Raw genomic sequence first — 11,274 nt, 5'->3', positions numbered from 1 at the left:
CGTGAACGATGGCTGCAGCCATGCAGCAGCAGGGCCTAGGCATGACATTGCGTGGAATGTCAGAGGCCGCCTTCTCGTCCGTAGTCAGGTCTGCCCGCCCGCCCCTCCATGACCCCATCCCAACTCCAATCCTCCCCGTTCCACACGGCCAATGCCCCTCATTTTCGTGTCTTGTGCCCGCCTTTCCCCGGCCCCTGGTCGGGACTAGCCCAGCCAGAGATAGACAGAGAGGAGGAAGAAGTTCGGCTGGCCTGGGCTGCAGAAGGTCCAGCTCCTCAACGCCACAGCCATCCCCGCATCGAACGGGACATCTAGCATGCATCCTTCGCACCAACTTGCCAATCAACTTTGCCCTGATACCACTCACCACCCCTTCCAAGCTCGCTGCCGCTCACCGAGGGGCCAGGACAGCCGAGGTGGACGTCAGACCACGCCGAACACTCCAACATGACTTGCCAGCCATAGCCGGAGCCCCGTTACGGCAGACATCGGAATTGGCAAACTACCTTTTCCGATGACGACGACGCAAACGAAAAGGAATGATGCGTAATTCCAATCGGGGGAAATACCAGCCAGGTCCAGAATTCTCAAACAACATAAGTCGCGAGCCGGCAGACCTTTTCCTCTGTTCTGACAACTTTGCCATTCGGTTTCGCTCCCGGCGCGCCACTTTCCGTCGTCCTTCCTCCCAGGCCATTTCCGGCTAATTGGTATTCTCCAACATACGAAATCGGCAACTCGGCCAATGCGCACGATGCATCTTCGAGCCACGTCTTTTTCCCACTCGTGTCTTCGCATCTCTGTCCGACAGGCTTTCTCTCATGGCTCAATCAACCAGGTCAACGGCCGCTAGCAGCTGACCCCCACAGCGGCTGCCAGGGGAAAAGGGTCATCCGGAAAAGTCTCCTGACCTCCAAAACGGAATCCACCGCTGCACTTTCTGGGAAGCCCTCATGACAGCCAGGGGCTTTTTTGTTGCTCTTTTCATACTACTCCCCTCTTGCCAGGCCCAGTTCCGAACCAGTAGGTCCAGCCGTCTGGGACTCGGATCCAGCAAATCGGCACGATTGCCAGATCGTATCAACGGCCCAGGGGGTGTGGTCACTGACCGATACCCCCCCCTGCGTGATTATTCACACCGCCAGAGACCACCGAACACGGAACGGATTGAGGCGAGGACGAAGGGAAGGGGAAAAAAAAGGAGGTCACTTGACGAAGTCGCCCACGATGCTGCGAGTTCAAGTGGCTGCTGCGAATAACTCTCACTGCACTTGCAATGCAGGCCGCCTAGGTCCGGCCGGCACAAGTACAAAACGCGTCAATTAAAACTCGAGACGCTCTCTCGGTCAATCGGGGAAAAAGAAATCTCGACCATTCGTGCGTACCTTGCTGAAGCTCCAGGTGTGCTGTCGCCTAGGCTGCTGTCGCTTGGCGTCTTCAGCACCTGCCGGGATTACTCCGATGCCCATGATGATGAGGAATGCTGTTGATACGGGGAGCTGGGTTTCGTGTCGATGGGAATGCCTTCGTCGGATCGAACCCAGACCGGAAGAATCCTGCTTCTTTCTTTACCCTTGAAGCTCTGCCGAGCGGGCGCGGGGGATGTCGGAGTGGAGGATCGGTACAGCAACTGCCGAATAACCGCAGCACACACAGGGGGGCGACTTGAGGCGATCGTGACACTACGAAGGTGCTGGAAGGACAATTCTGACAAGAAGATACGAATGGATGTTGAAGAAGAGAAGAGAAAGCTGTCTTCTGGATATTCAAAACGTCGCCTTGAGGTAAGTTGTCGTCAGAGAAGTGTGCACAAGGACCTAGATCACGAACACTGGTGAGTGAAGTGGCAGAAATGAGTGAGCCATCAGTGAGGTCACACACAGAGCAGGCCGCTATCGATAAGGACCCAAGGGAAAAACACCCAAATTACGATAAGCCCTCAGCCCCCTGTTGCCACTCCGATAAGTCCCGACCTCAGCAGTAGTTTTAGCGCTGTCCGACTGTGGAACGGTATTGACGCTAAATCTTCCGCTCTTAGAAAGCACTTCAATATCTATCAACCAATCCGCTTTGGAAAGAGCTGAGTTCAACGGTACAGAAGGAAGGCAAAAAGTCCTCAATTCGAACTCGGCCGCGCTTTCAAAAATAGTACGAGGCAAGTGGCATTCGTTAGACTGAACCCTATCTCCCTGTTTCTCTCTCTCTCAGTCATTCTGGTAAAAGAGATGTTTTTTTTGTTTACCGTGATCCCAAAACAACACTCGGCAAATCATTTCCCATACCGCCTGGCCACACATATCAAAACTGCATCATCTCAACCCACTGTGTCCGCAATATTGGGGAATGAGTCTCGCAGAGATGGTCGACATGCTGCTGAGAATTTACTTCTCGGGCAGCTGGGGCGTTGGACCAAACGTCTCTCGGCCATAGAAACGCATCTGGCCAGCGCCGACGTCAAAGTAGGCCTCGACGTTGTGTAAGAAGACAGTGCCGAGAACATATGGACCCGTGCCGCCCGTGGTGATGCCGATCTGGCAATATCCGGTGAGAGGGTCTCTGAGACCGCGATACATCATGTCTACAGGGTTGATGAAGAAGCTCGCGCCCTCGATGACGACAGCAATCTTGGGAGCAAGGGCATCGCACGGAGCAAAGTACCCGCCGTACTGGAAGAGGTAGACGGCGCTGGGAGAGAACGACCGGGCGATAGATTCGGCGATAGGCGGAGGCACATACATGAGCGTGGTGCCGGTGTCGACGATGTAGGGGTACTTCCTCGTGTCTGAGGTCGATCCCCAGCGGATACCGTCGACAAGGACGGTATAGTACGAGTACTGCCAGCTGCCTTCTGGTCTCTCCGGGTTGATTGTGGTCTCGGGCTTGTCAGCTGGTGTCCGGCAAGTTTAAGGAAGCAGAAACTAACAATGATAAGGTCGGTGTACGCCGTGGGACCGTCGACGGGCAGACCAGTGCGGCCACCCCATCCAATGACACCGCTGGAGTTGCGGATAAGAGAGACACTGAAGGAATCCGCAGACAGGCCTTGCTGGACCATGCTGGTGAAGAAGGGGGAGTAGGGAACTTGGAAGGCAGGGCGATTCTCATCCAAGTCGCCAGTGAAGGCGCTGGTAATGGAAGGGTAGGCCAATCCGAGGACGCCGTTGGTGTAGTTGTTGCCCATCCAGTACGTCTTGTTAGCGAGACCGACCTGTTGATATTTGACAGTAATGCCGGCAACTTCGATGTCGCTGAAACCCATGGGGCCAGAGACGCGCTCGCCAGAGCCGTAGCCCAAGGTGAAGTGGATATCCTCAACGGGGCCGTACTTGAAGCCGTCGATCTTGTTCGGGCCGAAAGCGCAGGCTTCCTGGGAGTAGACAGCAGTGCCGACCATGTTTGTGCAGGTAAAGTTGGAAGCGGTAGCCCAGGTGTCACTGCTGCCGGTGTCGAAGATCACGTTGACGGGCTTGCCGTCCCAGGTAACCTCGACGGCGTACTGGGTTCCATAGGGAGAGAGAGCCGTGATATTCTGGTAAGCGGACGAGAGGCCACGGGGCTGAGCGGCGCCCAGTGCTGTAGCGGCGTTGTGACCAGTGATCCTACTACGGAAGGGCTTGAGGAGCTGGACGCGATCCGAGACCTCATCTGGGGCGACATCGCGGAAGGCCTTGATGCGCTGGAAGTGGACGCCCTTGAGGGGGCTCTTGATCTCGACGCCGACGCGGTGTCTGTCCTTGGCCAAGGCAACGTTGGCCAACAGCAGGAAGGTCCCCAACAACGAGGAAATAAGGCTGGTGATCTTCATGGTTTGATGTCGACGAGCAAGATGGAACGAGTGTCGTGAAATGGGAATGAGTGACTGATGGAACGAGAGAGTGAGTGAAACAGGCGAGGCACAGCTTCTGTCTCGAGTGAAGAGACGAATAGAGGTAGAGAGGGGATGGTAAAACGTTTGGGAGAAAGATTGGAGAGAAATAAAGGGGAAAGAAGAAAGATTTTACGGGCGAGGAAGATTAACAAGCGAAAAGGGGGCGATGCTCGTTGGTTGGCAAAGCAAGAGCCCGGGAGGAAAAGCACAGGGGGTTGCCGTCCGGGCTACAATCGTAGAACCTTGGTAAGTGACTTCTCTGAGAGAGAGAGAGAGAGAGAGAGAGAGAGAGAGAGAGAGAGAGAGAGAGAGAGAGAGAGAGAGAATACCTGGTTGGTACCTACCTAAGGTAGGAAGGTAGTATGTGCCTCCGGCATGGCACGTGTCGTGTCGTCTGCCTTACTCTACATGAGCAGGAGCTGAGAGGGAAGCGGCTGCCGTCGTTCTGGAGGACGAGAAGGGACGCTGCCGCCTGCCTCGATCTCCCAGGTGGACTTTCCTTTCATGGTTTTCGGCAGGATCAACCCGGACACCAGATGGCAAGAGTGTATCTCACCTTGAGCCTACCTACATTTAGCATATCCTGTTGGAATAGAGGAATGATTATGTCTTTGGGATACCACAGAATCGCAATTCTCTCCATATCGTTGGCATTTGGCACTCCGATATCCACTCCTCGGGCATTTGTATATGAAGATGAACCGAGATGGCTAACGTCACTTGCAAGTTACCCTGTTTGTCAGTTACGACTTCTTCCCGCCATCGTCCCACGTTCAAACCGAGTCGGGCCTTCGGGCTGGGCCGGTCCGCAACGAGAGGATGCTCCCCTAGACCGCTGATTCCCATGGGTCAAGTTGTGTATTTGGACCAATAATTTGGTCGGCACATCACGAGAATCAGTATTTGATGTTGAGATTTCATAATCAATCGCAAGTCGTCTTGGTTGGAGCCGACCCTGTGTCCTTGAGCCACAAGAACGATAGCAATGCCTCTTGTAAGGGATTGTCACGGAGTCCCAATACAAGCATACCAGCCGCTTCATAAACTGGAATCTATCTGAAACGGCGTACCTAATCAAATGTTTAGGGGTTACTCAGAATATCAGCATTCTGTAATTGCTTTGTGCGGATGTCTGCTTCCGGCATCTCATGCGACCTCCCAGGCACCGGTAGTACAAGACACGGTTATCGGGAAGTAAGCCACTTCATTAGGCAAACGCCAAGAAACTCGGGATTGTCCAGAAGAGCAGTGCTTGCCACCATATCCAGAATTTTTTCCCAGTAAAAAAGGTGCTGGCGATAAGAGAGAAAATGCAAGTCCGTGTGGTGTTCCAGCGAAAGATGTGTGTGCTTTAACCACCCAAGTTATTTTGGATCTGGAGCACACAACAACCTTTACATATGCACGCGACAACCCGGTTTACATCTCATCTGCATGACAGGTCTATCTGTGTCTTGCAACTTGCGACATGCGACATGCGAGATGGCGCGTTGTCCGCGATGTATCTACCATGCTGTGCTCCGATGGCCCATCTTTTCGGCCCGCAGCCGTAGTCACCAATCGCACTTCGTCGCAACCGAAAGAGATTGTTACGAAAAATTGACTTGGTTGATGAGTTCCTAGCCTTGTAAATCAGATGTGTTTGCAAGCTGCGACTTTTTGCCATCATTTACCATGCACCTGGGTAACGGGAGTAAATAACTTGGACATATGCTCTGACCTCTCCTGGGTCTCTTGGAGTGTGAGCTGTGAGCACAGTCGTTTGGTGTTTCAACTGACTAGGTAGTTAGTTAGTTAGTGTCACCCCAAAAAAAAAGTGTTGACGCCTTCGATCTCTGCACCGCAATCTCCGTCTGGTTGGCCGCAGAGGACCGGAGCTGCAATCCCTCCGCCGGTCCGCTGGCTTTCGTTCTTCTTAAGTCTGTCCGGACTCGGCGCCTCTTTCGACCTTCAACCGGGGTGTTTTCTAGAAGATGAGTATGAATCGTAGCCAAGAATTCAACAGAAATCCTTCACCATGTCGTTGAGACATCAAAGCTCCCCCCCTGTAACCGGGGGATGGAGCCGAGGCACTTCCCCGAAAGGGAAACCCAGCCAACCTTGCCATGATGACGACAAGACCCAAGAACAGGGCTGAGGAGGAGGATAGATGCACGGTCTAGCGGTCCTAGTGACCCGTCCATCTCATTGATTCCCACTACTTTCTTTATACATAGCATAGTACTCGACCTCTCGCTCGTCCATTTCTCTTTCCCTCCACATCCTCCCAAGACATTGTAGATTGGCACTGGCACTGGCACTGGCACTGCAACCCGCTCGAGTGAGATCCATCCGTTGGAGAGTTTCCCCTCCGTCACAAAACGTGAATAGTAGTAAACTTTCTTCGAGACGCCCAAACCAACCCGCAGAAAGTCACCATGGCATCGAATCAACCAGCCGGCGCTGCCGGACCCCTGCCCGCCATGCAAGAGCTCTCGCCGACGACGTTCCTCTACGACCCGCCGTCGGCGGTGCTGGACCCGAACTCGCCCAGGCTCATCGTCATCTTCAGCTGGATGTCGGCCCAGGACGTCCACATCGCAAAGTACACGTCGCGCTACATGGCCCTCTACCCGTCCGCCAGCATCCTCCTCGTCAAGTGCCCCTTCATCCACACCCTCTCCACCCGCATCTCCAAGCGCCAGATCAAGCCCGCCGTCCCCGTCGTCCGGTCCCTGGCCGACGCCGCCCCGGCGGCCTTTTCCGGGGGTGGCCAGCCCCAGCTGCTGCTCCACGTCTTCTCCAACGGCGGCGCCACCAACTATGCAAAGTTCCTCGAGCTGTACGCCGACGCCGACCGAGCGGGGCGCCTGGCGCTGCCGCCCCACGTCACCCTCTATGACTCCTGCCCGGGAGGCTTCCACTGGATGCGGAGCTACCGCGCGCTCTCGGCCTCGATGCCGAGGGTCCTCGCGCCGCTGGCCCACGTCTTCATCGGCTGGTTCTGGCTCTTCCACGTCCCGCTCGGGAGGATCGGCTTCTTCGGGAAGATGTGGGCGGCGTTGCGCCAAAAGGCGTTGCTAGGGAGCGAGAAGCGGCGGGCGTATCTGTACAGCAAGGAGGATGAGATGATCCACTGGGCCGACGTCGAGAGGCACGCCGAGGAGGCCAAGGAGAACGGGTTCAATGTCCGGAAGGAGCGGTTCGACGGGAGCCAGCACGTTGCGCATGCGAAACTGAACCCGTCGCGGTACTGGGGTTTGGTCAAGGAGATGTGGGATGCGGACTTGAAGACGATTGAGCCGGCGCCAAAGGGCGCTGAGGATCCCGTCCCGGAACCGCCCAAGACTGCGCCAGAGTCTGAATCGCCACAAGTCGCTTCCGCATCGCCAAATGCCACGCTGGAATCCGACACGCCAAAGGTCGAACTCACATCGCCAAAGGTCATGGCGGAGCCTGATGTATCGAAGGCGGCACCGGCACCGGCACCGGCACCAGCACTTGCACAGCCAGTGCCTGCTCCAGAACCCGCCAAAGCCGCGCCGGAGCCTGAAGCACCAACAGCTGCACCACCACCGCCAGAAGTCAAGAAGCCGAAGAGGTCACCGACACCGCCTCCGACCATCCAGTAAGCGGGGTCCAGAAACATTTTGGGAATTGTTTCCATCAGTTTGGTAGAAGGTCACCTTCGTTTGGTCTGTAGGATAGACTTGGGATACGTGGCGCACACTATGCAGCTAGAGGCGATATAGGTTTTGTTTCTGTATTTGTCCCTTCAGGGAACTGTCGGGGCTTTGTCCTTCTTTTCCTTTCATGGTTGCGTTTTAGACACGAAGATTGTTGAGAATGTGTAAAGGAAACCAACACCGCCAGTTTTCTCCCTGTGCTCTTCGCCGTTGTTCTCTTATACGGCAAATCTGCCCTGCACGATGACACGCTTGATGCAGCACTCATGGTATATAAGCAGATTCGAACCCGCGTCTCCATTGGCTGCTGTGCCACAACGCCATGCTGCGCTGGAATAATCTTACTGGCCAGGCCAAGACTCCAGCTGACATTCTCAGGCTCGTTGGGCGGCTTTGCTGGCGATATCTCATGCACGAGTTCGCGCAGCCTGCAGGAAAGCCTGACGCTTTGCAGGGCGGTTCGTGGCTATGCAGCCTTCTCGACTCTTTGAAATGAGGCTCGCTCCCTCCCCGCATCTGACAGCTTGACAGAGTCCGCCAATTTGCTAACTCGAAAGCTTCGCCCTCGGAGCGGTTTCCGCGACACCTTGTCAGATATGCTCAGCAAGGCATTCCAACTTCACTACCCAACCCCGTCAAGAGGCATCGACGTGCGGAAAAGAACACCACCATGGCGGAAGTATTCGGCGTCGTCGTGAGCGCCCTGACGGTGGCCGAGATGGCGGGCAAGTTCGGCGCCAGCATCGTCAAGCTGAAGAAGCTCTGGGACGAGGTCCAGGACGTGCCCAACGAGATCGCCCACCTCGTCCGGCAGCTGGAGATCCTCCGGCCCGTGCTCGCCGAGATGGAGGCCGAGTTCTCGCAGCGGACGCACCGGGTGCACCGCGACAGCGCGGCGAACCTCAGCATGGAGTACTGCCAGCAGGCGGTGGGGGAGCTGGACGCGCTGGCCGAGGAGCTGCAGTCGCGGATCAATACCGCGAAGCGGTCCAGGAGGCACATCACGAAGCTGAAGGTCACGTTTAAGAAGGAGCAGATCCAAGCCTACCAGAACAAGATACGGTTCGCTCTGCAGCTTCTGGCTCTCTCGCAGCAGACATACACGATGTGAGTGCTATTCATCGGTTGCAAGTGATTGAATTGCTGTTCTGACGTCTCGTGCACAGTTCTCTGGTCAAGTTGCGGTCGGTGATCCAGGACGGCCCCGCTCAATCGACAGCAGCAAACCAACCCATACAGTCTGAAATTATTGTGGGAAGCCCGCAAGCCAGGCAGAACGTGTGTTCTGGTCAAAACAGCTGGTGTTCAATGGCCTCGATACCATGGCGGAAGGCCTCTTTCTTCGGTGCTTTCGTCTATCAAACGACATCAGACCCCAGTCACCCCGGCATCCAAGGTAACTTTATCCCAATATTTACACTCCCGTAAGGCATCAAATGACATGTATTAGTTCACCAGGCACGTGTCCAGATTCCATGGTGGATATCAGAGACGGTCTGGGATTTCCAGGCACAAAGGGCGTGTACAGGGTGGAAAGTTCTACTCAAGCCCTGGATAATGCGACACGTCGATGCACCCATATTTTGCTATGTCCGAGGCGGTTCTTGGTCTGATATCTTAGAGGCTCTCAGCGCGGGGGAGGCCTCTTTACAAGATGTTGATCCCAGCGGGTTCACATTGCTACACGTATGGCCCGTTTCCAATTCGATCCCCTGGACAGCAGCCAACTCACTTTTGAGAGCAGGTGGCCGTTATTTATCACTTTCCTGACATAACCAAAAACTTGGTCGATATGGGGTTGAGTCTAACTGACGTCGGCCTCTGTACCGTCACCCCCATGACCTTCTTCTTTCCGGTGTTCGCACGCGTTGAAGATTCTTTGGAAACTTTTCGATACGCACTCGAAAACGGCGTATATGATGATGATGTTGAGCGGTATTTCGACCCCGAGGACGAGGTTGTACTGCATCGCACACTACCGGAAATCGTATGGAGTATACCAGGAGCTCTCGAGGCGATGCTCATGAAGGGGCCGATAGGATTGGAGTCTTATTACCAATTTCCGCCAGAAAAACGACTTAGTCGTTTGGATTGGGACCATGTCAACCCCCGACTTTTGCTCGAAGATTTGCGCAAAGGCGGCAATCTAGATCCTGCGGCTTTTCGAGTGATCCTTGGGATATCATCGTCGAGCTCACTTGCTAGTTTGGCCGTTGCATACTTCACAAACTTTTTCTTGCATAATTCAAGATGGACAGAGGAAAATCCAATGATTTGGGATTCCTGGCGAGAGATTGCCAGATGGAGTTTCAGGGCGTTATCTGTCAAAGACCTCTGCAGAAAAGGAGACTCTAGGGTTGACGGCCTGGCCGATACGACACCAACCATTGTTGGAATGTTTCGGTCCCAATTTGTTGCTTCATATAATTGGTACATACCAGATCCAAAGCCGCGCTGGCTGTCGGAGGCATTATTGAGCTGGCTGGAGGATGCGCAATCCTCCGGGATAGACCTAGTCGTATATGGCAGGCGGGAGTTGGAGCTGTATCTTGCTGATGACACATTACGCTGTCGGCGGTGGCGTAATACACTGGGCGACGCTTCGGGTTGGAGGCTTGTTTCTTTTACATATGGCCCGGAACCGCAAGACTGGAAGCTGATATGGGACCTCGACGCATGGGAGTATGCCGGAGACTTTTGGGAGCAGATAGAAAACCCGCCTTTGCACATTCCTGGCGCATGGGTTGAGGGTTAAGATGCTGGGATACGGCGGACGACTTGAATGAAATTTTATAGGGAACAGGAGAGACCTCCAATAGATTAAGTCCGGGTTGGCGCAACAGCGTCGGCTTCGGTTGAAGGAAGAACACAGTGTAAGAACAATAGAAGATTTACCCTTCGTAGACGTTAGTGTACCCTGAGTCTTCGAATTTTGGGTCGCAATCATTCTACTCAGTGTTTCATCACATCACCGCGATCTCCAATAGAAGACAAAACGACACCGAGAACGAGAAGAAGATGGAGGAGGCAATCGCAGCATAAGGTCACGTGGATCAAAGGATGGACAGTGTGAGAGTGGATCACATGATCTGGTGGCTTGTGCCTGTGCTGTGACGGTACTTGCCTGGCTGCTCTTCCTTCTTCCTTCCACAAACCCAGACAACACATACCTGCCTAGTGCCACACAGTTCAACCTTGGTAATTGTTGCTTCAACCCTGTCGAATGTGCATGCACCCATAACGAAGTCGTTTCTGCATTTCGACGCCGAGAGCCTCGGAAACCTAACCTAACACAAGATGGCAGAGGCCGCGACAAATGAAGACAGCGACTCCGACATGTACTCCCTCGGGGGCATTGACGAGGATGAGATGAACCAGCTATTAGCGACAGCCGCAGTAGCCAAAGCAGCCCAGGTCCCGCCCTCAAGCATGGTGCACAAAATGGACCAGGACTCGAGGTCTGCCGAGAGCTTCGACTCGCAGCTGCAGTTCTCATCGCCTGCCACAAGCCCCGGCGGAGCCTCAAAGATCGAATCCTTGGAGCCTGATCTTCTTGACGAAGACGTAGACTGGGACCTCGTGACTGCTTGTGCCGATGAGGCGGCTCCGAGCTCTAGAACAAAGTCCCTTGGTGGGGGTTCCCTCCCGCAGACGACCAGCGCGCCGTCGGACCCAGCACCGTTCGTCAGGCCCTCTTTCCCTGGCAAAGTCAGAGACCGCTCGGTGGTTGTTTGACTCTCC

General features: G+C 54.7%; 4 protein-coding genes across 4 annotated transcripts; 3 read left to right on the top strand and 1 right to left on the bottom strand.

The window, feature by feature from the left end:
* Positions 1–2,381: 2,381 nt before the first annotated feature.
* On the bottom strand, positions 2,382–3,805 carry CH63R_12609 (Eukaryotic aspartyl protease; the record flags this gene model as incomplete). The annotated part of the gene is made up of 2 exons (XM_018307583.1): positions 2,382–2,873; positions 2,924–3,805. The coding sequence occupies 2 exons, from the start codon at positions 3,803–3,805 to the stop codon at positions 2,382–2,384; spliced, it is 1,374 nt and encodes a 457-aa protein (XP_018152000.1).
* Positions 3,806–6,285: 2,480 nt separating this feature from the next.
* CH63R_12608 (Indole-diterpene biosynthesis protein) lies at positions 6,286–7,479 on the top strand (the record flags this gene model as incomplete). The annotated part of the gene is made up of 1 exon (XM_018307582.1): positions 6,286–7,479. The coding sequence occupies one exon, from the start codon at positions 6,286–6,288 to the stop codon at positions 7,477–7,479; it is 1,194 nt and encodes a 397-aa protein (XP_018151999.1).
* Positions 7,480–8,203: 724 nt separating this feature from the next.
* Positions 8,204–9,303, top strand: CH63R_12607 (uncharacterized protein; the record flags this gene model as incomplete). Its single annotated transcript, XM_018307581.1, has 3 exons — positions 8,204–8,640; positions 8,700–8,929; positions 8,984–9,303. The coding sequence occupies 3 exons, from the start codon at positions 8,204–8,206 to the stop codon at positions 9,301–9,303; spliced, it is 987 nt and encodes a 328-aa protein (XP_018151998.1).
* A 1,527-nt stretch (positions 9,304–10,830) lies between these two features.
* CH63R_12606 (Sequence orphan) lies at positions 10,831–11,268 on the top strand (the record flags this gene model as incomplete). The annotated part of the gene is made up of 1 exon (XM_018307580.1): positions 10,831–11,268. The coding sequence occupies one exon, from the start codon at positions 10,831–10,833 to the stop codon at positions 11,266–11,268; it is 438 nt and encodes a 145-aa protein (XP_018151997.1).
* Between the last annotated feature and the right edge of the window lie 6 nt (positions 11,269–11,274).

The sequence above is a fragment of the Colletotrichum higginsianum genome, chromosome 9, assembly GCF_001672515.1.
Source record: "Colletotrichum higginsianum IMI 349063 chromosome 9, whole genome shotgun sequence".
Classification (NCBI taxonomy): domain Eukaryota; kingdom Fungi; phylum Ascomycota; class Sordariomycetes; order Glomerellales; family Glomerellaceae; genus Colletotrichum; species Colletotrichum higginsianum.
Note: the sequence above shows the minus strand (reverse complement) of the source record. Positions and strands in the feature narration are given on the sequence as shown.